Source organism: Falco naumanni, chromosome 1, assembly GCF_017639655.2.
Source record: "Falco naumanni isolate bFalNau1 chromosome 1, bFalNau1.pat, whole genome shotgun sequence".
NCBI classification, from domain to species: domain Eukaryota; kingdom Metazoa; phylum Chordata; class Aves; order Falconiformes; family Falconidae; genus Falco; species Falco naumanni.
Window position 1 is genome coordinate 45,616,567 of NC_054054.1, and position 27,753 is coordinate 45,644,319.

The 27,753-nt window shown below is 38.3% G+C and overlaps 1 protein-coding gene across 2 annotated transcripts in view; it reads left to right on the forward strand.

Moving 5' to 3' along the window:
- UVSSA (UV stimulated scaffold protein A) overlaps window positions 1–26,925 on the forward strand; it is a 58,475-nt gene extending 31,550 nt beyond the window's left edge. For both annotated transcript variants that reach the window (XM_040591959.1, XM_040591967.1), the window contains exons 8-13: window positions 6,931–7,108; window positions 8,288–8,440; window positions 13,331–13,514; window positions 14,322–14,433; window positions 19,544–19,727; window positions 23,729–26,925. In XM_040591959.1, the coding sequence (XP_040447893.1) occupies window positions 6,931–7,108; window positions 8,288–8,440; window positions 13,331–13,514; window positions 14,322–14,433; window positions 19,544–19,727; window positions 23,729–23,822 (905 nt within the window). In that variant the 3' untranslated portion in view covers window positions 23,823–26,925. The remainder of the gene's footprint in view (window positions 1–6,930; window positions 7,109–8,287; window positions 8,441–13,330; window positions 13,515–14,321; window positions 14,434–19,543; window positions 19,728–23,728) is intronic.
- The last annotated feature ends 828 nt before the right edge of the window (window positions 26,926–27,753 follow it).

Genomic DNA, 27,753 nt, shown 5'->3' on the forward strand with positions numbered 1-27,753 from the left:
ATAATTTAGTAAAACTTATTATAATGCAGTATTTGGAATGAAGATAACTTTGCACACTTACAAAAAAAACATGATTAACACTTCCAATAAAATACTGCTGCATCCGCGTGGAAGTATTGACTGTAGATATTTCTTCTGATGCATCCTAATCAGTTGATCGTGCAAACTCTCCTTACTTTCAGGCAGGATCCTTCTATGTAAGTAAGGAACCCAGAAAATCTGACAGGATGTGGGATATATATTGGATTACTACTAAAATTCTTTCTTAGAAATTAATAGCCATTGCACAGGATGTCGATACACTTCAGAGCAGTTTGCAGCAGTAGTATACCTCATAGGAGCTATGCAATGGCCAGGGACTGCTAAATAAGCAAGAAGTTTAAAAGATCAGGCAGTAAGGTGTAGAAAGGTTTTAACCCAAACTCTGCTGCTTTAATTTATTCTGATTCTTAACTATGATAGTAGAACAACAATAAATATTGTTAATTAATGAGAGTTAACATAATAACAAATTAACATATTCTGTAATTCCAGTAAGCCAAACAAAGTTTTTATGTAATGTTAATGAACTCTTCTAGTTAACTAACATAGTTATCTTTTTTCTTTAATTTGAATTTCCAAAGTAGAACTCTAAAATTTTAGATCAACATTAATGAGCATAGCTGCATTCAAAGGCTCTGGGGACTTCTTATTTTGATTGTTTAAAATACTTGATTATAAAATACCCTTTGACAACTCTTAAAGGAGTGTCATTTACACAGAAGTATTAATATGTGCAGTTGTCCATGTGATAAGTTGCTTTGAATGCACACACAGCTTGTGTGCTGTGAGTATATTTGCTAAAGCCACCTCTGGCATTTCAGCATCCTCCCCCAGCAGCTGCAGACAGCAATTTGTGTGGTGGCGTTCAAGGGTGAGATAAGACACTGTGTCTATCTAAAATTAAAGAGGAAGTTTTCTACCACAATAAAAGGTAAGACTTTTAGTCAGTATTGTCCCTGTATGAATGCTTCCAAGGTTTTGTTCATAACAGATATTTTTTTATTAATTTTTTCCCTCACTTTAGAGTTCTGTGTAGATGAAGTGACACTAATAAGAAAAAAGATACTTTTTTTTTTTCAAGGTAGAGACAGATTAAATTTGATCCTAATAAAAAAAAAAAACCACAACAATCAAAACTGACTATTAATTTGTGATGTCTTCATAAAGATCAGTTATCTGTTAGGGATGACATACAATTCAAAACGCTATTCCTTATGAGCAGCAAAACCTTTAGAGATAATGAAATCTTTCTCTTATATGAACACCTACGTTAATTTTGTTCACACACACATTTGTGCACGGAGGAGTATAGCAAAACTGATCCTGAAATGCTGAAGCTGTTCAGAAGCATTGCCCCACACATTGACTTGAACCCCGTGGTCTGCACGTCTATGTGAAGCAAGTTTTGCAAAATGCTGTTCCCTTAGCATTAAAGCTTACTGCACTTACTGAGTTAAAATACATGCAGGTTTTTTTCATTGCAAGCACAGTAGAGGGTAAGTGCGGAAATACTGTACCTGAACTGCTGGGTTTTTATGGCTGCCTTGGAGAATGTCTGTACTAATATAAATGGCATATATTTGGCTTGACTAAGATTCAGCAAATGGGAAACCGAAACTATTATCATTTTTTCAGGAAAGTTGAAGTCCATAATACTTGTTTATATTCTATCTCTGTTTTTTCTATTAAACTTAAGTGAATCTGAAGTAGCTAGATTTCGTCTAAATCCACACAGCTGAGGAAACCTGTGCTTGCTCTTTCTCTGAGGGGCTTTTATCTCCCCCTAATCCCACCATTTCTGTCAGGACATAATCTCTTTCTCAAATTTACATTTTAATTACAAGGCCAGCTGAACTAGCTAAAATCAATAATGTCAGCATTCAGCAACCTAACTTCAGCTGAAACCCCAGCCTCTCTCTTTCCTTCTATCGATTTATCTTGTGAACACGGTCTACTTTATTGCTTCAGGCAAATAGGTGCCATTTGGTCAATTTAAACAAAAAAGGGGATTTGAACATTTTTATGATTCTTTCTAAAAGCTGCTATTGGAACAATTTGAACCCAAGTACTGTAGCTGTGTTAAATAAGACACACAGAACAGAATTCTGAAGAGGAATTTGACTTCTCAAATGGTGCTTAATGTCATCTGTCTTAAAAAAAAAACAAAACAAAACAAAAAAAAACCCAAAAAAACCCACAACCCACCCTGATATTGGATACCATTCAGCTAGGGCTGTCTGCATGGTGACTCTTGTCTATATCTTGTTAGGAAAAACTAATTTTATAAACAAGTATTCTTTAAAAAAGTGCACAGTAGAGGTGGTGTTACTGATGTCGTAGTGTATTTACTTTCAGCCATTTTTCTGTTAATGGTTTAAAATAAGAAATCAATGGGAAAATATTTTGTTCTTGTAACTTAAGAATTCCTGTATTGATCTTTTAGATGTGATTTTATCTATCTAAATGTCACATTGTCCATTTATCTCTCTTGCCTTTTTGGTGTGTTGCTGACTGCTTGTCTCTGCTGTTCCTCTCCTCCCCCTGCCCTTAACCCCCCCACCCCCAAATCAGTGTAGTGAATGAGCAATCATGCTTTCCGTAAACAAAATAGGAAAAAATTAGAAAAAAAAACCCTAGGATTCTCTGAGAACTTTTAATACATATGGACATATCTCTCTGAAGAGGAAAAAAGGTAGCACATTCCTGCTATCTTCTGACTTTGAGACAATTTATAAATAGTACCCATACAAGTGCTCTCAAAACCATTGCTTTAAACAATGCTTTTCAGAAAGGTATTCTTGTCTTTAAAAAAAAAAAAAAAGCAATTTAACATGCTAAATACATCTAGGCAATTCCTCATTACAGATACAGTCTATCACATATTTTTGTCAGCTGACATTGTTCATGCCAAATAGCCTGTTTATAACTGTTTCTGTCATAGAAGGAAATTTACTTTTCCAGAACTTGGTAATTCTAAGGTGTGGTTATAACAATCTTTTGGGTTAATTCTGTTTCACTTTGATACAAAGCGCCTGAGAAGAGCTTTTTCCCTTTCTAGCCTGTGACAGGAGCTGAGATTAAGTCCTATCCTGCCCCCTTTCTAGATATATAAATTCAAGATTGCTCCCTCAATGTTTTATTGAAGTGCTGTTAAAAAAACATTTTTGTGGAGGCACTATTATCCCTCTTGAATGGCAAGTCCACAGCCTTATAAGTGTCATGAGATAAATACCTAGGCTAAATAGTGAAAGAATTTATCTGCTTAGTTCCATCTATTATTCTTAATTGTCATCTCATAGAATGGTTTGGGTTGGAAGGGACCTTAAAGATCTTCTAGCTCCAACACCCTGCCATGGGCAGGGACACCTTCCACTAGACCAGGTTGCTCAAAGCCCCATCCAGCCTGGCCTTGAACACTGCCAGGGATGGGGCATCCAAAGCTTCTCCAGGCAGCCTGTGGCAGTGTCTCATCACCCTCACAGTGAAAAATTTCTTCCTGTTAACCTAATGTAAATCTACCCTTTCAGTTTAAGTCGTTACCCTTGTCCTATCGCTACATATGCTTTCCTTGTCCTATCAATACATGCCTTTTCCCTTGTTGCTGGTCCTTCTGCTAATTTTGAGACCCTTTCCCAATGCACAGATTAGTCCTTTAAATTTATTTATTTTTTAGCCATGTTCTTTAAAGCCTTGTTGACTTAGGGAAGGGAAGTTAGATGACAAGGTGAATGTGGCATGTTCATCGCTTTTGTTAGAGTATGTGACATGGGAGTAGTAGTGTCAGGCATGTGCAGCAGCAGCACCAGCCAACAGCAAGATGGCCTGTGTCTGTCTACAGCTGGTGGGCAGGTTCTAACCTCCAAGCGGAGAGCATAAAAATTAAAAGGGGTGATGCTTCTTTGCATCACAGTCCATGCTAACTTCAGTCCCCAGGAAGCATTGGACAGCTTGAGCAGCATTGTTTTTTCCAGATGCACAGCCTTAGGAATGTGGGCTTGGGTTTTGAGGTGTTTTCCAGAGAATAGAACAAGGAGTCAAGGAAGATCTGGGTTGGACACTGGCTTCAGACTGCGGTGTGTGTCTTTTTGTCCACTCTGCAGTGCTTGCTGCCTGTGAACGTTTGAATGGTTAGGTACTTGCTGAAGCATTTCTGGGACTGCCACAGGACTGGCATTACTGAAATATCCACTCACAGATGTGCGTTCACTCCTGTGGGGTATCTACATGATACTCAAGTAGCCCTTTCTTACAAAAGGTGGAATGTGTCTGCCTGCCAGAGCTGGATCTGGTCTCTCTATGGACATGGGCAAATACTAGCATGTACATGTTGCATCACAGATATACTTGCCTCAACCATCTTGTTAAAGTGGTCCATATTTTTCTTTGTCATACACTGGATAAGCAGAAGGAGTATATTAAGCAGAGAGGTCTCTATGAATGCTTATTTACTGCTGATGGCTAGTGCTCTCATCCTCTTCCCTTCTACATAGCTGGTTACCTTCCCCCTTGTTTTGAGAGGAGCAGGCGTACCATCTGCCACAGTTGTCATTACTGGCCTCTGCCCTGAATTGCCTTGCCCTTAAAACATTTTTCTTCATTGTTAGCAGTATGAGCCATACTAGAGAGAGACATGGGATTTAGATGGTCTTAGAGTCCTCATCCTTGAGAGTATTCTGGGGTGTTCTGTCTTCTCTGGAGTCAGTTGTATTCAGAAGATCTAGGAATGACTGAAGTGACCGCTCACTGCATGCAGCAAAATTTAAAGGCTACACATGCACATGAGCCAGATCCAACTGGATTTCTGCTTTCATTTTCCTCCCCTTCTGAGGGGCTCCAACTTTGTGGATTTTGAATTGGAATTGTCAGTTATCTCTGGGGAGAGGATATCCAGGAACTAGGTTAAGCAGGGGGTTGACAGGACATCCTTCTCAGTGCCCTAAGCTTGGAGCCTTGGAAAGCAAGGAGAGGCCATTCCCTGCACAAGGACTCAGCCTCTGATCTAGGTACTTGGAAAATGTAGACCCATATGTACCTGGCAGTGGATCTAGAAGGTTACTACCTCAGCAGCTTAACCTGTGGCTTGAGTCAGGCAATGCTTTCTGTGTTCATACCCTGTAGGTTTGGTGCAAATGAATCAAGGACAGGATGAATTGCTGGAAGGCCTTACAAGGTAGGAGAGGTCAGGGCAAGTTTCTGTAATGTTGTTTGTGAAAAATATGTTTTTCTCTGAAATGAAAACATATTGTGTACCAAAGCTACCTGCCACTATGGATCCTGCAATTTCCCACTTAAAGGGCAGGGTCATAGATGCCATGTTAGCTTTTCCCTTTGTAGCTGATACCTTTTGATCCATTTAATGACTAGCAAACAAATTAGCAAAGCAAGAATACTTCTAGTTACAGCTTCAGGGCTGGCTAGAAGTGGGCAAGAGACTAGAAGTTCCAAATAAATAATGGTTAAAATATTTTAGGTAAATTCTGATTGCTTTTCATAATAAGGCTGAGATAACTTGCTGAAAACTTCGGCTTTGTGAAATCATGAGGTTTTGTGTTAATTTAGGGGGATTTTGAGGGTTGTGGTCTTGCATTTCAATCAATTCTGTTACAAAAAGGCTTTCCAATGTGGCGGGTGTAGTCTATTACATTAGCATGAGGGATCATAGCTTTCCATTTTTAGCTGTTGTTGGCTGAAAAGTTTGTTACTACTACCAGCTAATAGAGTTGCTTCTATAGCTCAGTGGGTAGAGGCATGTGCTGTCTAACTGCTCAGTCTATCTAATTGCATCATTACAGTCTGTGTTGACTGTCTAATCTAGCTGTATGAAGTAATTAAGTTGCCCCACCACTGAGCTGCTGGTGCTGAACATCAACGCCTGGTACTGCCTTGCAGTGGGCTTGTTCCTTAGGTGTAGCTTAGGCATTTACTGTCTTTTAATCTTACGCTGTGGGTATACTCATTGCTTATGCCAGCACTTTAGATATTTATCTTGGCAGATTGTGTGGTTTAGCAGCTGTGAAAGAAGAATGTTCTCTAGATAATTCTGTTTGCAGATATATTTAGGAATCGAAACTCAACTATTCTCAGTGGTGCTGCCTCTTAACAAATCAGGAAGAGAAAAAAAAGCTGTTTTGTTTTATGTTCTCAGCTCTAAAAGGTCAATGTGGTAGCTGAGAATCACCAAAGAACAGGGAAGTGCCTCATACACACTTTTTTCACTGGGTGTGCTTCCCCCACCAGCCTTGCTGGGTAACCGTGGTTCCTGTTCTTGTCAGTCATGTTGCAGTGAATCCCCCACCCAGGATGGTTTCTCCGTGCCAAGCTGTAGGAGTTTTAGCAGGACTTTTTTGCTGAGACACCATGAAGAATTAATCTTAGCACACAGGAGGATATGGATGTATGCCTTTCCTTTTTGCTTTTTACTGCTTTTAGACATCTTTTGGGACTCCAAGTATTAAACAGCAGTGCCAATAGTTCCTTTATTCTATTTTACCTTGATACAACCTTCAGTATAGAAATGATGTTCCAGCAAGCAGATGTTACACTAGAAATTTGTATATAAACAGCAGTATTGCAGTTTAGGCAAAGATGTATTGTTAAAATCCTTCTTTCTAAGATGAAGTAACATCATAACATCATTCTTTGTCATACCACGTCATAAAAATTTAAAAGTTGCTTTGCTGTACTTAGTTGCTCAATCTGTTTCTGCTCCAAAATAAGAAAAATTTCACAGGCAGAAATATCACTCTGAGTGGGATTGATGTCTAACACAAACTGAAAGTAGTAAGACATGTGAATCAGCATCCTGAGCTGTTTGGCCCCACTGTGAAACACTGAGGGTGGGAGAGGTGAATTGCTGCTAAGCGTCAGTTGGTTTGGTTTTTTTTACAGGGCTAGAACCCCAGTCACCTCCTAAAACACTGGTGGGGAAGACATCAATAGGACCAGCTCCAACGAGCTCCGGTGCCCAGCTGAAAAGGGATGAAGATGAACTTGATCCAACCTGTGCAGCTGCTACACTGAAACTTATTAGAGACAAGCTACCGAAGTTACCACGTCTATGTGCCAGGTTATATTTGTTTTAGTTCTTATAGAAACCTCTTGCTCTTACTTGTATGTATTAGTCAGAAAAGCACTCATGAACTAGGCAAACTGCTAAGGCTGTCTTTTGTAAGTGATTGCACCAGGACCTTAAGGAAACTTTTATTACTTACTTGATTTAGGTTTTATGTGTTGTAAATACCCTCTATGAAAACATGAAGTGTTCCCTTCTCTCCTAATCAAAAAACTTAGGCCCATTTATTGGGATTTATTTTTGGTTTGCAACTAAACAGAACACATCCTAACACTGAATTAGAAAATAGTTTCAGCCATCTCTTGGTTCCTAGTGAGTTATGCTGTCAGTGCTGCTTGGAGACATGTTACACTGATTCCAAAGACATGTTTGTTGTCAATCCTGTTCAAAGCTTGGTGAAACTCCAGTCTTTTCTAGCATTTATCTGTGATTTGGGGATAAGACTGGAATAAGCTACTTAGTGGCGTGTTCCTGAAAAGGTATTTCTACATTGCCCAGGAAAGCCCCCAAACCCTAGCAAACTGGAATGTAATCTGAGAAAAGTTTGCTTCATTGGAACTCCAGAGTTTGGGGTATTCAGGCGTATATTTTTACTAATAATCTTTAAAAAATTTAATGTTTCAGTAAGGTGACTAAGACCATTTGAAGCTTTCAGTGACTACCCAAGGTCTCCATAGTAGTACTGTTTTTTGAAGACTAATGAATTCTGCAGTGGTGCTGCACAATGAGTATTCTAAGTCTGCAAGATGGAATTTTGTCAACAAAAGAAAGACTTTGCAATCTGTGTGACTGCCATGCAAACATGGGCATGAGTTTACAGAAGCAAGACCTTTCTAAAAATGGTTTGCAATATCATGTCTGTAGCTCCTGTTAAGAGCACAGCATGCGTGATCCACTGCTGCCCCCATTAGATCTCTAGGCTTCTCACCCACGGTGTAATATTGGTCGGCTAGTTCTCACTGAATGTGCAGTTAAGCTCATGGTGCTGTATGCAAAGTCTGTGGTGGTGTGCTCTGTATGCTTAAAAAAACCAAAACAGACAACCCTGTAAAGGTGGTTGTAGTCCTAGATTTAAGGTAATATTAGTGTTGGTTTGAAAATCTGATGAAAACAGAGAAAAAGTTGGGATCACTGCTGTTCTGTATTGACTTTTATCATATTTTTTTTCTCCAGTGAATCTGTAGCTACTGAGCCAGCAGCCTTGGAAGAGCCTGACTGTAGGAGAAAAAAACTAGAAGAGGAAAGAGCTAAGGCTCCCTTCATGCCTTTTGGATTAGATCTTCACTACTGGGGACAGAATCAGCCAAGTGCTGGGAAGATTCTCAAGTAATGCTTCTCTTCTTCTAAGACAAATTAAACAAATATATAGATTTACTTGTACTCAGAGGTCATGCGGTGGGGTGACTGCTATTTCTTTTGATAATTACTTTTCTGCTTTCCCTTGTGTTGTAGAACCCATAAACAAAGTCAGAAATTCTACCTTTAAATGTTATTTGTTTTGAGAAGATGTGATACTAATTAAATATCCTTTGATGCTTCAAAGCACTTTTTTTTTTCCTGCTCTTTTCATGTTTATGTATTATTTGCAGCATGGCATCACTTACTCCAGTTTAAATTGGTACCTCATTATGCAAAGTGCTATGCAAGTGCAAGATAGACGTTCTCTCTGCTGGAGAGTTTACAGTCCAAATAAATATCAGGCGAGGTAGGAGAAAGGCTGGGGAGGTGTTGGGGGTGTTTTTCCTGACTTTACAGAGTGGGAACTGAGGAAATTGCTATGCTTGTTCAGTCACACAAAAAATTACAGGATTTCTTGTTATAGGGTCAAATCGTGTAACCGACAGTTATGGGATTTGAATTTGGATCTTTTGCTTTCCATTCTTGCCTGGGAAGGCTTTGTGTTTCTTGGACATGAAACGTTGCTGACTTAGGGAAAGATTTATCAATGCTGGGTAGAAGAGATAGTAGGTCTACATCAGAACTGATTTCTAGCAGTCAGTTCTTAAACCCCCTTTTTAGCACTAGTATTTTTATATGAAAGTTGGGGTGCAAAGTCCTCCCTCTATGTAGAAATTTCATTTAGGTCCACCAGAACTTTAGTATCAGTATGTGCAATACTTGGCTTGGAAAAGGCAAAAATTGTAGACTGCGTGGGTTGTAAATCATACTGCTGAGAATGAGATTTTTACTTTTAAGCTTTTCTTACCAAAACAAACAAAAAACCCCAACCCATAATCATAGTCTTAAGACGGTGTTTGTAGAAAGAAACAAGAGGAAAGCTTTGCCCCTGTATCTGATTGCATAAAATGTTGAATATCTTTTAAATTATTGAAAGCCAGTGAGTGACATTTGATACATAATATGCTTTAACACAGTCACTCCAAGTTTTGGGTTCTGTCTCATGTGGTGTAAGCTCTTCAAAGCCTATAAAATGGTTAAGATTTTCAGCAGGGCTCTAAGAAGCATTTGTCTGCAATAACGTCAAAAAGGTAGTAAGGCTTTATTTTACATTGCAAATGAGTTATTCAAGTCATAAGTGAAATCAGAAGCACATTTCACTGCCTGTCTGCCTTGTGCTGTACTGTTTTATTTTTATGCTTTCCAATAAAATAGAGGGCACACTTCTGAACCTTATAGTCTATAACTACAGATATGACAATCTAACTAAAGATAATTTAAGTAACTTTGCACACACAATACCATTGACCCCTGAGTATATTTATTGAAAAATTAAGGTGGTAGTTAGCCAACTCCTTTAACTTTTCTATATGCATGCATACTATCTCTATAAGGTGCCTAGGAGAAAAAAGCAAACCCAAAACCCAGACAACACATACAGAATGTGTATGGAATTTGAATTTTTAGAATCTGAATTGGAAAAGCTTTCCCCTTCACCTATTTAACGCTATACTTAATTACAGCATTTACAATGAATTAAGATTTTGATAGTGAGACTGCAGCTACCAGGCAGATTATTTTCTAAAGGAGTTTTATTTAGCTGGTCAGTGGTGAGCTGTCTTCTTTTCTAGAAGTGACGGTAACTGTAGGCTTAACAAAAAGTTTGGACTGATCAGTTTCCCCTAGTTCCACCTTCACTCACAGAACTCATTCAACTAGTTTAAGAGCTCTTAAAATGAGTTTATAAAGCTGTAGTAGTACTTTTTTTATTGTTGTGGTTGGAGAGGTGTATGCTATGCCAGTTTAATCAGCTGTTTTGAATAGCATGGGCTGGCCAAACTCATCTACTCTCCTCATTGAATTAAATTAGCTTACTCTTAGGATCAGAGTAAATTAGCTAGTGCAGCACTTCTTATGACTCTGACTAGGATATTTGAATTAACTCATTTAATGCTTGCCCTGAGATCTCTGTATGCATCGTACTGGTTTTAGAATTTATATTTATTCAAGTTTTTTATAAGCTTCCCATCATCTTAGGAAATTGATATAAATTTGTTGAAAGGATGCAACATTTTTCCAGGAGCTGGACGTTCTTCTAAATTTCAGTTAACCATTACTTGTCTTTTATTTCTCCTGATACAAAGCTATATAATTTCCATCAAAGCCTCTTATTTGTCTAGATTAGTAACACTCTCTTTGTGAGGTGTTGATCTTCTAGCTGATGATCTGTTCCCCTTCTGATCTTACAAAACTGTTTTACTTGTCACGTGCATCATTATTATTTTTTTTCGAAGATGTCATGTTCTGTCTTTTTAAAATGTGGCTTAAAATACAACAGCAGGAAATCAGAAAACTTTGGGAATTAGCACTGCTTTGTTCTTTTCTCACCTGTTTGTAAGTTGTGCTGGGAGAAAATGAGTTAAATGATTGTAGTAAACAATAATATCTATGAATATCTGTGTAGGAATCAGGCTATTTAAAGTCCAGTTCCTAAATACTGATTAATGATACATAGAGTAAACCATAATTTTCGTTTCCTTGAAATCTGTTGGATGCAGGTTTGGAGTGGTACAGGGACAGAAAAAATAGAACTTTTTTCTAATTGGAAACATTGGCATAGACAACTGTTAAATGCTTCTTCATTCTTATGTAACTGTAATTTGATAATTTAGAGGGGGAGGGGAGTTCAGACCACCAAAGAACAATAGAATTTTACTGAGATTCCGCAAGGCTACCTTGCGTATAGACATCCTGTGTGGTGTCTTTCTAGCAATGCTTTTCCCTCCTTGTGTCTCTAAGGTTAGTAGCACAGAGCTAGCATTCAGTCTTGTTTTAAGGATTGTATTAAAACTAAGCAAATAAGAAATATATTTAATTCTTCTATTTACTGTCTATTTTATGGTCTTGCCGCATAGTTTCTGAAGCTGAAATACTTGACCATTCAAACATTTGACTAAAGTCATGTTGGTATATTATAAAGAATCTTAGAGGTTTTTTATTTAGTCTATAGATTGCAGAATTGTGTGATTGAAAACTTTCTTTTTTTAACCAGAAATTGTGGAAACATATTACTATGTTTCATGTTGAACTAGTCTCCACTCTTTTGTCTTTATCCCCTAATTTACCGGAAGAAAGTTATTTGTACTTTATCACAGGTTAGAATTTTTTTGGCACAAGCGAGGTATATTTGATGAAGAAATTATTGGATAGCATGAATCTCTTCAAGAAGGATTTTACTTGCTGAACATTTTTCTGATGACTTGGCAAACCATGGAAGGGCTTCAAAAATTCCTTAATCCTTTTTTGATCTAGTTCTTAATCTCTTTATATAGTTTTAAATGGTCAACTATTGCAGAAAAAACAGCAGCTATATATGTTGTAGGTTGCTAAGGTCAGATAATTTCCTCCACTTTTTTTTTTTTCTATTGTCATCTGCTGAAAACTTCCTTAGATAAAATTCATCAAAATTTCAGGCCCACCAAAGTAATTCCTTTGGTTTATGTGCTTTGTTGAGTCGAGGTCACTGTGGTTAGTGAAGCCAGTGTTCGTGTATATATGACTCTGCAGCCTACAGAAGGCAAAATCTCAGAAGGAGGAATGACATCCAATGATATTAATGAGTGAAAGGAATTGCATATGGATAGAGAAAATCCTCTCAGATCAGACTGGGACTGATTGGTGGAAGAATGGTGTGGAATACAGGGTTGTAAAGTGTCCTTTGTGAATTTTAAGTCCTTATCAATACATCTGTCATCTAGATATCTCCATTTTGCTTGTAATAAGTAGCAGACATGCAGGCTGGAAGTTTTTTTTGCTTAGTTTAGCTGTATTTTTGTTTTGTATTTCCTTACATTTGGGATTGGATTGTTGTTGTTTAACTTGAGATGTCTTAAAGTTAGATATCTAACTTAAGCTGGTGACCCTAATTTCTTTTCATGATTAGGAGAAAGAAACATTTACCATCAGAGGGACAGTCATTGCATCCCAATTAGCATCTAGTCAGGTAATTACTCTTTGAGGTTGCCTGTTTCTCATTATAGACTATTGGCAGCCTAGGGTGGTTAAAATGGAATTATATGAATACTATTGAGAAAATTTGAAAATACTGCATCATTGAAGGGTCCTTGTTCCCCTTCTGTCCCACTTCCCATGTCCACTGACATGGTACTAATCTTCTTTGTATATTTGCCTATATATGTCTGTAACTATAGGTAAGATCTCTAACTTTAAAATAGATTTTTCAATGGATTAGCTTAATTTCTTAGAGGAACATCCTACAAGTTTTCAGACTTATGGACACTGTATGGGAGAACCTGGAAGAAAGAATCTCTACAAGGCTTAGCTGATAGTTTGCTTTCTTCGTTGGTCTCATACATTGCAACATTCTCTGATTTCAGCTCCTGCTTCTTTGCTGCTGCAGGAGTACAGCTGCTAGGAATAAGATCGGACAAGTTAAGACCAAACTATTTCCTCACTGATCTATCTTCTGTGTTTTAATCGTAGAAGTATTTTGTTATGAAGAATGTTAACTACAGAATCATGAAATTATTTACTGAAACTGGATATCAGATAACTGATTCAGAATGTCAGATCATGAACTAGAGCTAAGACTTGTAATAGGTTAGCAGGTTAAACAAGAAATCAATACTAGACAGGCGTTGTCATAATATAGGAGTCATAAGAAAGAAGGGTAGATTCAAATTTTTCTAATTCACTAGTAAAACATCCTTTTACATGTAAGTTTAACATAGGGTGTACTGGCATCAATGCGTGCTTTCTTACAACTTCATGAATAATTCTCATTTATTGTTTTTCCAGATTTGCTTCTGAGCATCGATTTTGGGCACCCAGTGAAGTAGAGGAAGAGGTGGAAAATAAAGAAATAACTGAAATGTTAAAAACTAGATATATAACGTTTGCTGGCAAGTTTGAACCAGTGAAACATAAATGTCGAGCACCAATGCCTGATGGAAGTCTGTGTGAAAGACAGGATCGGATTAAGGTGGGCACTGAGTTACATGACTTCAGGGTACGTGCTATATGGAAGAGATCTTGTTAAAACATGTCCATAAAAGTTTATTTCACATTGTAAATATAGCTCAAGGGAGTGGAAGAACATTGTGTCTGGAGAAGTTTGCTGTTAATATGTGCTTCATATGGGAAGCATTGTTTTGGTAAGGAAGCTGTAAACATTTAAGGAACTCACAAGTATTTCTGGCATTCATCATAGGTGTTTCTATTTTATTTACTGCTGTGATATGGTTGCCGAAAAGTTTTCCTCTTTGAGAGGCGTATTTGATATTGACTGTTTTTAGAAATTTGGATGTTTGAGGGGCAAAGAGGTTTTACTTACAAATTAGGTTTTATGGAAACTAAATCCTACACAGCCTCAAATTTTGGGCACTATTGAGCAGAAATACTTTGCTTAAATACTTGTTCTAATATTCCTGTTCTTCCTGTATTATCTGAGCTTGAAGGATCTGTGTGCACTCAAACATTGTAAATGGGATTGTTATGGGATAGGGTGTAGCATAAACAACAACATAGGACTCGGCATTGGTGCCCTTGTTCCAGACTTGATGGGATGTGCTGGCCTCCTGACACTGGATATTTGTGTCACAAAGAGATTATTTCTTGGAGATTCTGAGTGTATTAAACACATGATGCCTATGGGATCCTGATGCTTTCTAAGGGGGACTGAAAATCAAGTGTAGACCTTTGTTGCTCGATTCCAGTGTCTGGCTTTAAGCTATGTTGAATTTCATTCAGAAGTTTTGAGATTATTTTTTTTCTTTCTTTCATACTGAAGTGCCCTTTCCATGGAAAGATAGTTCCTCGGGATGATTCTGGGATTCCCATTAACGCAGAGGACAGAGCCAGAGAAGAAAAGATGCGGTTTGAGAAGCAAGCAGCTCAGCCAGGTTTGTGTCTTAAAAAGAAAAACAAAACAACAACAACAAAAAAACCAACAAAAAATTAAAAATGTTAGGCAGAGGTAGGAGATAAGCTTTAAATGTAAGCACAGTGTCTTTATTGTGTATGTGTTTGTGTATATATATTGTATACTATATTTACGATATCGACAATAAAGTTACAATATGGACAATAATTGTATATATTTTATCCACATTGTATATATATTTCATATATTGTATCTATATGTTGTATATACACTGTATCTTTATATAGATACAAGTTGGACAAATCTCAGTATACAATTGGACAGCAACAGTGACAGGCTCTATGGAGAAAGAAAGCTGATTCTTTTGTTACTAAAGACATAGGTTGAGATCCACAGGACTGGATCATATTTGTGGTTTGCTCCTAACCGCATTCCCTCATTTAAATTCCCGTTGGTTTTAATTTGTAGATCATTTGCAGTGATCCTTGCTGATGTGGTATACACAGAGTGAGGTTAACATTTTGTTTGTTCTTTATTTCCAGTAGTTGTCTTGATGTTCCTAACGCTTCTCAAACAAATGAATTACAGCTTTTATCTAAGGAACATGTTTATTAAGGACAATTAAACCTATTTCCTGGGAAATGCTTGACAGTAACTGTTGCCATGCTTCTGAAAAGAAGTAGTCTAATCTTGCTGGTCCCTAACAATTGTGATTTATGTAATGTAATGATATTATTAGGATCACTGTGTTACCACAAATATTGGCAGAGTGCATTTTTTTTTTTGTCACAATGTGGGAACTTGTTTTTCCATTATCTATTAATATCTATTGTATTTTATATTTCCCATATCTACTCGCTTACTACTTGTGTTTTGGAAGGAGAATTCCTGGCTTTGTTATGCTGTGCATCAGTGCAGCATCACTAGAAAATACTCTGAATTAGGAGAGCCCTCACCGTGAGCCTTACTTTATTGGCATTATAACTAGTCTGAATGTTCTGATAGGCATGATGGCTTGACAAAGGGAGCAAGCAGAGCTGTGCTGTTTAATTGTTTACATGTTACTGTGCAATAATCTGGATTTTGTTTTTAAAGGGTGGGGACGGGCAACAAAACTAATGGCTTTCTTGCATCCTGGCTGCTGATTGCAGGTGTGGAGGGAAGGCTTGTCCTTCCTCAAGATTATTTGAGCATTTTTAGCCAGGATGGCGCTCTGGACTGCTAAGTAAGGAATGCAGGTAATGAGAAAGACAGCAAGCAATGATACACAGTCAGGAAGATTTCCAAGTGGGATAAGACACTTATTTGCAATAGTGCAGCTAAACCTCATTAGTGATGGACAGAAGGTAGATTTTCATAGAGCACTGTGGGGATTGCAACCAGGAAGCTCCTGAAAGTTGATGGACTGCGAAGGAAGATGGAAGAGAGAGATCTATCCAGCAAAGACATAGTATATAATTGGAGGGGACAGATTTGTTTTCAAAGCTTTTATTTAATCTGCCTTCCTCCACCAGGTCTTAGTTTTCTCTGGTTTAAGCTATTTATTCTAGGTGAGCATTCTGCATTCTAATTTAACTTATCTATAGGCATTATCATTTTGATATCTTGTAGTGTACTCCCATTAAGGAGTTTGTTCTCTCTTAAGCTCTGACCAGCTCAGTATTTCATCAGTTTCACAGTTATATTATTAATGAGGCTACTGAACCTTCCACAAAACATCTTCAGAGCATAAGTTGTTGATCTGTTGTTCAAAAAGGTCTATGTCAAATGAGCCTGCATTTAAACATAAAACTGGCCCACCCAGTTTCCTTTAATTCTGATTTGGCTGTCTGAGTGGCTGTGCTTGGCAATTACCAGCACCACACCGATGCAGCAGTTACTGAATGCATTCTGGTTTTTCATGTGTCAAAGTGCTGTGCTTGCAGGTAGTTTCCATCCTTATCCAGGTGGAGCTAAGTGCTCTAAACTGGCATCCAGCCAACAGCATGAGTCCAGTTGGGCTCTCGCAGCAAAGCCAGGGCAGGGGTGTGGATGGTTTGCTAAAAAGGAGAGTTCCCAACTTAGTTATGACAAACTAAAACTAACAAATTATAGTAGCAGGTGTTCTTGAGGGACTAGTTTCAAACTAGAAACTGATACTCTGGTATAAAAATCACTTGCACTAAAAAATATTGATTTTTTTTTTTTTCCCTGTGAAATTGCCGCTGCTTGAGGCTAAACGTAATATTTATTTTTATTACAGTGTCAGTTCAGTGTTGTTAGAGGCTTCTCACCTCTGGCCCACAAGGATGTGTATGTTAGTCCCAAACCAGTGTTGACATTGCTGTGTTGCATTATTGAGTGTGGTTGTTAAGCTGAGATGTCATACAAAGGTCCATCCTGTCTGTCCAGGGAGATACTACACAAACTATGGCACTTAATTTATTAGACAAAACCTTACAGGTTTCTAAACCTGTACATATACCAGATGTCACTAAATACTTCTTCACTGTTTTTTGTTGCTTTCTTCATTTCTGTGCCTCACTTTTTATATTTGTTTCGTAATATTTTCATCAGCCTTTTAAAATGGTCTTCTGTTTGTTTGGCGGGTGTCTGGTTGGTTTGCATTAGGGTTTGCTTTTTGGTTTTTGCTTAGTTTGGTTTTTTTTTTTACAAAGGACTTGCAGCAAGTCTGAGCAGTGCTGCTATACAAGTGGGAACCCACCCCGTGCAGTAAGAGCTTTGGTCTTACAATTGGCAACATCATTTGCTAATGACAACAGTTTGAAAAATTTCTAAATAGAATTAAAATGTGGGGATCGGCTGCATGTTTAAATTGCACCAAAATCCTTTTGCCTTTTGGATGGTAGGTTTATTTTCATCCTTGTGTGATTGAAGGGGAAAATAATTATGTGGAAGTAATACAGTTCATGTGATAATGATTGTTTTAACAACACTGTCATTGTTATTATGGAGCATTTTTCAACTTAGTATAAAATTTTGAACTCTAGCTGATGTCCACAAAATGGTGCTTTGGGCTCTTCAGTCCAGATGGTGGAATCAGGTGGGATTACACTGACCTGCTAATCTGCAGTGTTCATCCTTTTCCAATAGTTCGCACACAAGAGCAAATTAAGTGCCTATTTTTTGTGTCAGCCCTGAAGAGTATCTGGTTTTTCAGCCCTTAGTGACTTGTTAACAAACAGGTATCAGGACAGGCTGGTGAAGGCAGGCCGCTGGCCAGTCAGATGTGAAATAGCATCTCTTTACTAACTACAGTATTGATTCCCGCCTACCCTTGCAAACTGTGTAATTTTCTTTTCCCTGCTGCTAAACTCAGTAACAATGTATGAAGAGCTTTAGGGGCCCATCAATGCTCAAAAAGGCTGCTCTTCCCTGGCATTCTATTGATTTTTCTCAAAGGCTTTTAAATTGCTCCTTCATTTTACTCAAATGCTCATTTCATCTCTACTGGATGCCAGCATTTTTTCGTTGTGTTTAAACAATTGCTCCATTCACTGGGTTCCTAAACTGTGACGCCTTCTTATTACTGGGAGATAAACTGTTTAGACAGTTTTCCTTAATCTTGGATTAATCGTTCCTGTATCTGAATTGTGCTGTTCTGTATTCCTTCACTTAAAAAAAAAAACAAAAAACCACAACACACCAAACAGCTCTGTGAGGTCTTATGATCTATCAAATATTTATGTTCTATTTTCTCCCTCTATACTTCCCCTGCTCATTTCTTACACAGCTTCATTTTCCTCATGCTTTTTGGTATGTTGGATTTTAATCAGTCCTCGCTTCCGTGTATCATAGTAAGTTAGATCTAACCTTTCCTTGGAAAATTGCTCTGGTATTCCTAAACACAGTGTTCTTAAGTGAGGACATTGCCTCTGACCTTCCTGAAATGTTGTTAGCAATGTTTGTCACACTCAGTGACCATATTGGTGTATAAGTGACATTGTATAGTCATTTAGGACTGTTTATTTTTCTGTATCTACACAGATGTTAAATAAGGGTAGTAGGCATTTGGTGCTACAATTTCTGCAGGCAAGAAAGGCTGATTGACATACAGGAAACTATATGAAAAATGACTGGCAATTACTGGTTGTTAAAATATAGAATTCTGACACTTATGCTGAGTTTGGACCATGTTACTCTTTGAAGTGGTGCTTGCTACATTTTTTTTCCAACCCATATGGTCGAAATTTTTGTAATGCAATGCCACTCTTCTAAATTTCCCCTTGAAGATATCCATCCTCTAGCCACATCTTTACTTCCTGCTTTCCACTATATTTCCTTGTTCTGATATGCAAGACTAGACATTAAAGGTGAAAGACCATGGCTTCCTCAGAGTTTACAGTCTAAATTGTTCATGCTTTTTCCTGTGGTGGCATCTATGATCAGGATCCATTTACAGTGTGTGGTTGGATTCTGAAGCATTAAGGTTTTGATAAAACTGTAAAACAAGTTTTTGATGAGATAAATCAACTCTTGTTCTATTATCAGGAGAAGAAACTTGATTTAGATAATTAAACCGAGGAAATGTGGGATATTTAAAAAGTAGTATTTTTCAGATGCAAGATTGGGTTCATGGCAACAGAGTCAAGTTGTCTTATTCAAGAACACTATTTAAGTGTCAGATACCAGTTAATGTTTTGAAGCAAATATGATTGATGCAGAAAAGTTACAAAGTTCTCACCCCTACTCTCCTCAAAAGTTAACATATTCCATTTTTTTAGGTTTACTTTTAAGCTTATTCAGAATTTATTTCTGGAGACAAGTTCCTCAGCTACATTGTTGGCATTTTATTCAATTTCTAAATAATGATCACTGTGTTTATGTCACCTTTCCTACATGGAATAGTTTCTTTGGAATGTTGCTACTGTGCTACTGCAAAAACTTAAGTTTTACTGCAGAACAGCTTTATCTACAGCAGCTAATAATAGATACTGATCCGAGACTAGCAGGGTTTTTTCATCAAGATCTGTTGTTTTGGCTAACTGCTTTATCATCTCCTTCCTTTGTGTATGCAACTTACAGGACAGCGACTCTGCCCTCGCCTAGCAGTGGCAAGAACCTGCATCTTAGCAGACTGCAAATTCAGGGTTTGGAGTTTCAAAGTGCATGCTTCTTCTTTTAAACAGAATGGCGAGATCCAGAATTCATGAGAGAAGTTGAGGCAGCTACAGGAGTGGATCTTGGTTCCTCTAAAAGTAATGGAAAAGGAGGGAAAAAGAAAGGGAAGAAGAAAAAATATCCAAATTTGACAGACCTGAAGCAGCAAGCTAACACTTCTCGTTCTCGGCTTGAGAAGAAAGTCTTCAATAAGTAAGATGCTTACATGCTCTAAAACCTGTTAAATTGCTGTTTCCCTTTGTCTCAGAGGTGCTTTCTGTTTCTGCTTTAACATGCACTTACTGAACAACTTTCTTTGCTAGCTACAGAGCAGGAACGCCTTCCATATCTCTGGATGGTACAGAGTAACAGATACTGACAACCAAGATTATTTCTTTGTGAATGATTTTCAGCAAATTTTGCAAAATTTCCCTATGAAAGTTGGTGGGGTTTTTTAATCCTTAATTTTGTTCTTAATCCTTTAATTGCTGTAGTGGGTTCTCTGGATGATCATTTATTAATTGGGTGCCACGTTATGTGTGCAAGTAGTACTGATCTGGAAAGATGATGTGTTCGGAGTGACACAACTTAAAACATCAGACACGCTGCAGTAGTGTAGATGGAGTGAAAAATGAAGTTTTTCCTTTTGAAAGCCTTAGATGGGCTGTGCTGAGCAGAACTTCAGTTATTAAAAGGATCTGTCAAAACCCCTTGGCTTTTGGCATTTAGCAGTGTCTTAACGGTTGCCCTTTAACCTCTGATGTATGCTCAGAGACCTTCCCAAACTTTTGACTGCTGCCTGGGCTTCCTGTGTATTTTCTCTCACTCTTGGGTGTACCCAGTTGCTAGCTGGGCCTGATCGAACGCCATCCAATCCAGTATGTACACACAGTGATCCCTTCCTGTGTATTATCCAGTGACATGCTGCCATTGCATTTTTCTCCTCCTTTGCTGAGAATGCATTTAATTGGTTCAGAAAAACATGTGGATCCTTGTGTTACTGTCCTTGTTCACTTAACTCCTGCTGTCCTTTGTAAGTATCAAGGACTGGAACCTGCTGCATGTCTCTCTTCAGTGTAAGAGTATGGAGATGATAATTCCCAGACCAGAGACATGTGGACACAGTATTCTTCCCACAATGGTGCAGTTTGTGTTCATCTTCCTTTCCTCCCCGCACATGACAGTAGCTCTTGGCCTACATTTGGCTTGAGAAGAAACTGTTTGGATGACATGGGCATTTAGACACATTGAACAAACGTGTCTGTGACTTATGTAGACATATGCGAGTTAACTTTAAAGCAGGCATGCTAGCTCAGGTGGAAGTGGGAGCCTACCAACCCACCAAGCTGAATGGGTTTTAGAATGTATAGTAGCTCCATATGTCCACTCTGTTATGCCATTTCTGATATCTAGTCTTGGTTAGACATGGCTGCAGCATAGATTTGCCTAAGCATGCTCTGGTCTTTATCAAATGACAATCGGCTGGAGCTATTTAAAGCATTTCATATGTCAAAATGAAACCAAAGGAAAGTGAAAAGTGTAAAGTTGTCAAATCAAAAAAGCAAAATTATTATTATAAAAATCATTAATGGTGGGTTATTCCTTAAACATACTGGACGAGTTGAACAGCATCCAAGGCACAATATTTGTTTACTCTTGTTTTTCCTTTTCTGAGGTAATGGTTATAACAACAAAACCAGATCCACATTGCTTTTAGTTATAGAAATTTCACATTTTCTGTGAAATTCACATCACCTGATCTTAGAAGTCAGAGACATACAGTTCTAATGATCAGAATTTCATATCAGCTTTAACAAAATAAGTTTTAAAAGCTGGTTTTGGTTTACTGTGGTTTGTGCTAATGATTTTGCGTATGTGTTAGTGCCAGGCATAGCGAATCAAACCTGTCATGTTTTTAATGGGTTTCATGCTTTGCAGCACTAAACAAGATGATAACCTTGGCTCCTTGTAACAACCCCAAATTACTTGAAATGTATAGGTGATAAACCCAGGCTCTAGTCTGCCAATAAAGTTAAGTGAAATTGCACACAGATCATCAAAGTGGGATCTCATTTCATTTACAGTATCGCACAATCCAGTGGTGCTAATGTAAAACCTACATAACATGAAAGTGTCAAGGCCACTCTGCACTGCTAAAGACTCACTTTTCTCCTACCAATTAGGCAATATTTGAAGTACAAAACCATGACCACATTTTCCTTACTCTAGTAACTTAATTGGCAGAATTTTGTTGAAAGTATACCTATTCCAAGGTGTTATTTCAGAATGTTGGTTTTCATTACAGTTGCTGCTGAGAAAATCTTTAATCCCACCATTTAGAAGTGTTATTAAGAAGTATCCTCTGTTTTCAGATGTTTCAAAATGGCTTTTGAAATGAAGCTGTTACAGAGAGCAGTTAGATAAAACAGAAGCCAACTTGCCTCTTGTCTCTGAGATAACCACAGGAGCACAGCTGGAACAGTGTGTAGGACCTGAATTCTGAAAAAGGCTGGTGCACACTACCAGGATGTTTTGTCTTCATTCTACTGCACAGCCTGCAGCATCCTTAGAAGTGATAAAAGGCAGGCTGTAACAACGTAAAGTCTAACAGCAGTAGACTTGAAACCATCCACTTTGTGCGATGCAACTTGGGAACCTCATTTCTGATGTAGAAATCAAAAACATCAGTCAGTGCCATGTTCTTAAATGAGAGATAGTCCCTCAAACCAAGCCCTTAGCTGGCGTACCTCCTGCCTTGGCAGAGCGTCCAGGTTCTTTACAGAGCAGTGTTAGGAGGTATCTTCCCTCTTCATAAATAGAGGCAGGGTGACATATGAGCACACCTGCAAATACCAGCCACAGATTTCTGAGCTTTTTGGCTAGAGGCATCTAGAGTAACCAGTAAAAATGGGAACCCTACAATTCAGTAAAGAACAAAATTCCCTAAGCAAGATGCACTCAGCTGTACCCAGCAGCCACTGTAAGTTTCTGTAGGGCAGATGTACACAGCAGAGCATTCTTTTGACTTCTACTGCCTTTCTTCTGTTTCCTTACCCCTCTGCAATCATGAACCCATTCTTCTGCCTTACCAGTTAAAGAGTACATATGCCTGCACTCTCTGTGCCTTTTATGAGAATCTCCTGCTCCTCTTCATGCTGTCTAGGAATCATTTTCTTCACCCTCAAAACCTCAGCTGTGTGATCTCCACTCAAAAGATTGTGAAGGGGAAAATAATGCAGTTCAAAAGCATAGCAGTCACTCCCAAAAGGAGAGAAATCCCTGGGCACCATCTTTACTAGGAGGCAACAATGGCAGCAAATAAAGAGCAGCAACATGAGGGCTAACCCTCATCAGATCCAGAAGCACCAGAAAGCTTGAGAGCTCCAAAGTTAGTACCTTTATTTCCTTTCTGAATCTGAAGAACACACCAGAACCTTCTTGAGCACAGCGGGCACTGCAGAGGGCTCGAATGCTTGCCCATCACGAGGTAGCAGAGATCCCATTCCACTTGATGTAAGAGTGAGGTATTGGACATACTGTCCTGACTATGCTAAACTCTAAGCACTTAGCTGTTCTGCAGCAGTAATCTATCTCTCTGCACAGAGATACATGGCAATCTCTGGCATCTTCCCAAACTAGTGTTGTGCTTGTGGATTAAATAGCTGCTGCTCAGGAATGGGGCTGCTGCTGCTGTGAGCAAGTGTCTTACTCTGCCCGCAGCCAATGAAGTGGGTTTTTAGCAACCTGTGAAAGGAAAGTTGCTACATGAGTTAGTTATGTGAATGGAACAGCAAGCCCTTCTCTCACAAAAGCACGCTAGATTCTGCAGGTTGGATTTTGTAAGGCTTTTAGGGCCTGTTAGATACTTATAGTTATTTTTTTTCCCCAAGAGCAGTTAAGTGCTTTTGAAAATCAAACTTGCTATGTGTGACTAACAGAAATAATGCTAGGAGGGTGGAATGCACAGCCATTAAACTGAAAGATTTTAATTTGTTTACTCCTGTTAATAAAATCATTGCTGAATTAAACTATTTGTATTGCTGCAGCTAATTTAGTTAACAAGACAAATTTGTTCAGCCTCATCAGTGCAGGGTTCAGAAGCCTGGTAGTGATTAATCATAGTTCATTTTTTCCCCCCCAACACTCATAAACATTCTCTGAGATGATTGTGCAGAATCAACATAATCGTTTTTATTATTTTTTTTCTCTTTCAGAGGTGCTGTGAAACGGGTGGTGAAAGCAATGAACCGAATGGATCAAAGAAAGCATGAGAAGTTTGCCAACCAGTTTAACTATGCACTGAATTAAATTGCTAAACAAATTTGCCCTTCATTTTATTAGAAGAGTGCAACTGCACAAAAACTTTCTCACAATCTTCATATTTATACTAAAATAGTGCACTAGGTGCATTTTTAGTGGAGCAGTTTTCTGAATTATTTTCATCTTTTAACTTACTGGATAATGAACAGTAATTTTGGCAAAGATGTGATACAGAATGGAATGCATATAACAAGTTGATATTTATTTGCAATGTACATAAAATAGAGCATGTTTTATGATTTGTACATACTCCGGGTAAAACATCCAGATTTTGTTTTTGTTTTCCTTCCAAAGGGACTCATGTAATTTATACCTCCTTTGCCAACATGTGTGTTGTAATTTGCCTCCACTTTCATGTCTTCAGAAAGAAGATGCCCTAGAAACAATTGGATTTCTACCAGAGATGGCAACACGCAGAGTATTTGCTCAGCCTACTATTCTAGAAAGTGTACCACATCAAGTAGCACAGTGGTTCCTGCAGTACTATTAAAGACCTGTTGCGTGCACACTCAAGAAAATAATCCAAATCAACAGATGCCTTCAGATAATGAATGGAGTGCAGCTGGATTTTAGCAAACTGAAATCCAGGAGTTATTTCAAACCTGGTAGCTGTGGCACCAATAGAGAAGCTGAAATGACAAAGGTCATCCTGGTCTGCTTCTAGTCTTCCCAAGATGGTATCCCAGTATCTTTCAGAATTATATCTGGAAAGCATTTTGTGGAAGTTTGTAGAGTTACTCAGCATGTGCTGCTGTTTAGCTGACACCAAAAAGCTCCAGTACAGAGTGAAAGTATGAAGTTTTAAAAATTGTTCAAGTGGCATACTGTACTAGTGAACTGTCTGGCTTGAATTGGTTAAAATTACATCAGACTTAAGCCTGAGGGTGGATCTAAGGATCCAGATATAAACACAAGCATCTAGACTCTTCTGACTCCAGAGAGTTAATGTGCATGCTGAGATCAAGCAGCTGGATGTAGTGTGGTTTGTTCTTGGTTGAGTGCTTACCCAGCTCTCCCAAACCTGTTTTGTTGCCTATAGTCATGTCTTAAGCAGAGCGAACCAAATGTTGACTAGTTGTGCTTTTGCAAGGTTTTATACAGCTTTGTGGGTGAAGGAAATCCAGACTATCAAGGAGGACAGAGCATTTGAAAAGCAATTTCAAAGTGAACTGCAGAAGTCTTCAATAAAACACTGAATACAAATTAAATGGATTCTCTACAGCACTGGCTTAGTCACCTGTTGGAGGTGTTTCCTTATGCATCAAGGGACTATAAGAATTAAAAAAGGAGAAAATTCAAATCCTCCATGTAGCTTTTGATCACCTCAGACAAAAGCTAATTTAAAGTTCTGCCAAGTACCTTTTGACTTGCACAAGCATTGCTTAGAAAACCAATTAATGCTGAATCTTGATAGCTTATCTTGCAAGAGCTCTGCAGTTTGGAAGACAGTTTCCTTCTCAAACACAGACATTTGGAAGATACACTTCTAAGCTACCACAAATAAAATAATAGACAGAACTTCAGAAGATATCTACTGCACTGGAAAGCAAAGCTACTTCTACTGTCAGTCTAGCTAACTTGTCAGTGAAGGCTTTAAGTGAAAATGTAGACAAGAACAAACCAAGTTCACCATCAGGTCAGTTGATGATTTTTAAACTGATTTTATTTCTTATGAAGGATAAAGACCCAAAACCAAAAAGCAGCCAACAAACAAAACCCCTCACGTTTGAATGTAATACAGGTCATTGGTTGCTGGGATCCCAGAACAGCCTAAATGAAACTGTTTGATCTTGGAGATTAGCATTCAAAAGAGCCACAAAGGTCACTGTACCACTAATCCAGAGATTCTTGAGCCTGCACAGGCTAAAGGTGTTCATTGAAGACATGTTTTCTCTTCCCCCCCCTCCCCTGTAAAAAGAGTTGCAAAATGATGCTTAACCCTACTTTGCTGTGGACATAAGATGTCAGCACTAAAAAGTTTCTGGCAAACAGTAGGCACACTTTACCCATAGAGTTCCCTTTTTGGGCCTTCAGTAAAATAAAATAAACACAAAGACTGAGATTGTAAAAGGAAATGATAGAAAACTGTAAGAAAGAAGTGTGCTTAGTAAGTAATGCTTCATTAATGATGCTACTTAGTCACATCGGTTCTAGAATTGTTGGGTGAAACTTCTCTGGACTAGTGTGTCCAATCTACCAGTTAAACCTGATCCTACCATGTGATCTATATGCTCTCCCCCTTTCTTTATTAAACACACATTCAAAAAGGTGTTTAGAAAAACCTCTGTCATGCAGAAAGAGAATTTGCAGAATTGAGGTTTCCCAGCAAGTGACTTGGAGATAGCTGACTGACACAGCTGCATGGACTTTGGGCCAGGTTAGTGATGACTTTTTTTTTTTTAAAGCTCTTCAATTTTTGTTTTGGTTTTGTTGTAAGAACTTTCCATGTCAGGTGGGGAATATACCCACTTGGATGCAACTTTTTTTTCCCTCCTCTTTCTGCCTTGAAGCAAGAAAGACTATTGACCCTCCATAGGAGGAGGTGTTGAACACATCTTCTGTAGCACTGCCTTTAGGATAGCTCTTATCAGCATGTATCCAGTGTTTGAGAAACCCATGCTTCCTCTGCTATGTTAATTATGGCCTCATTTAATCAAATTATTTCTCTACAGGGGCAATTCAGCATATATACACACCGCAGGTCTTGAATTTTGCCACTTCAACATTCTCATTAGATCTGGTCGGATATAGTTCCAAGGATTTTGGGAACTTTCTCCTTTTCCTGGGTTCATCTGTAGCTCGCTGGAAGAAAATTTTTAAAAAGGCATCTATCTCTAAAGGTCCAGCATGCCTTCATTAAATAAAAGTCTTTTTAACTTCAAAATAAATCAAGCTACCTTTTATATACACCACACCGCTTTGTGCATCGCTTTACTTGTGGCAATTGACAAATTTGAGGTCTCTGAGCTCACCAGCTTTTCAGTCATCTTAGCTGTTAAACTGTCTGTCTGACATTTCTGCTAGCACTTTTCTACTCTTGTCCTCAGGGCTTCTGGGGAAAAAAAATAAAATACAAGTTTCATTCATGTAATCTCTGCTTGTGTTTTAGTCTTTATAACTTGCTCAAATGCTTTTGTAATTGTACTATAACATACTTCTGCTCATTGGGGATATCGCATGTGATTCCTGGGTACCTAAACACCTTGGATGATTTGACCTCTAGAGTGTTAAGGTGAATAGTTGTAATACAGGTTGAATATTCTGTACTTCTAAAAGGACATGGTAACTCTGAGCTGAAGTGAGCTGTGCTAACACATCTGGGTCATCCTTTTATAACTAGTGCTGGGTGGTAAGACAAGAGCTGAAAGTAAAGACTTATCTGGTTGTTCTTACCTGAGCACACAGTTGCATCTGGGAAGTAAAAGCCTGGAAGGAAGAGACTGTAGCATGTATGAATGTAGTGCCCTTTGGAGTGAGAGGTCTGGCCTCCTGATACAAAGCACTGGGTGACATAAATGACCTTGGTATGGAGTTTGTGAACAGGGCTTCTAAACAAAAATCCTTCAGCACATCCCCTCTGAAGTTACTGAGGCAGGATGATAAGTCCGTACTCCTCTTTTTCACAATACCTTGCAATGTCATTTTCTCTAAACTTACTTGAGGCTTGGCTTTAGCAATCCAGATCTGGCTGAAGAATTCTATTAGAAAACTGTAACTCTCCAAAGCTCTCATAAATTATGTTTAAAAGGTTTATTTGAAGGGGAATTGGGGGTTTTGGAAGCAAGACAAAGAGGCAGGATTTGTAAGCAGTTTTGCATGGATGGTGCATCATGCCATGTAAACAGTTTGCAGGCTGGGGAGGACATCAGTGAGTTTCAAAGTGGACGTTGTTTAAAAAAAAAAATATTTCTTTTGTGGA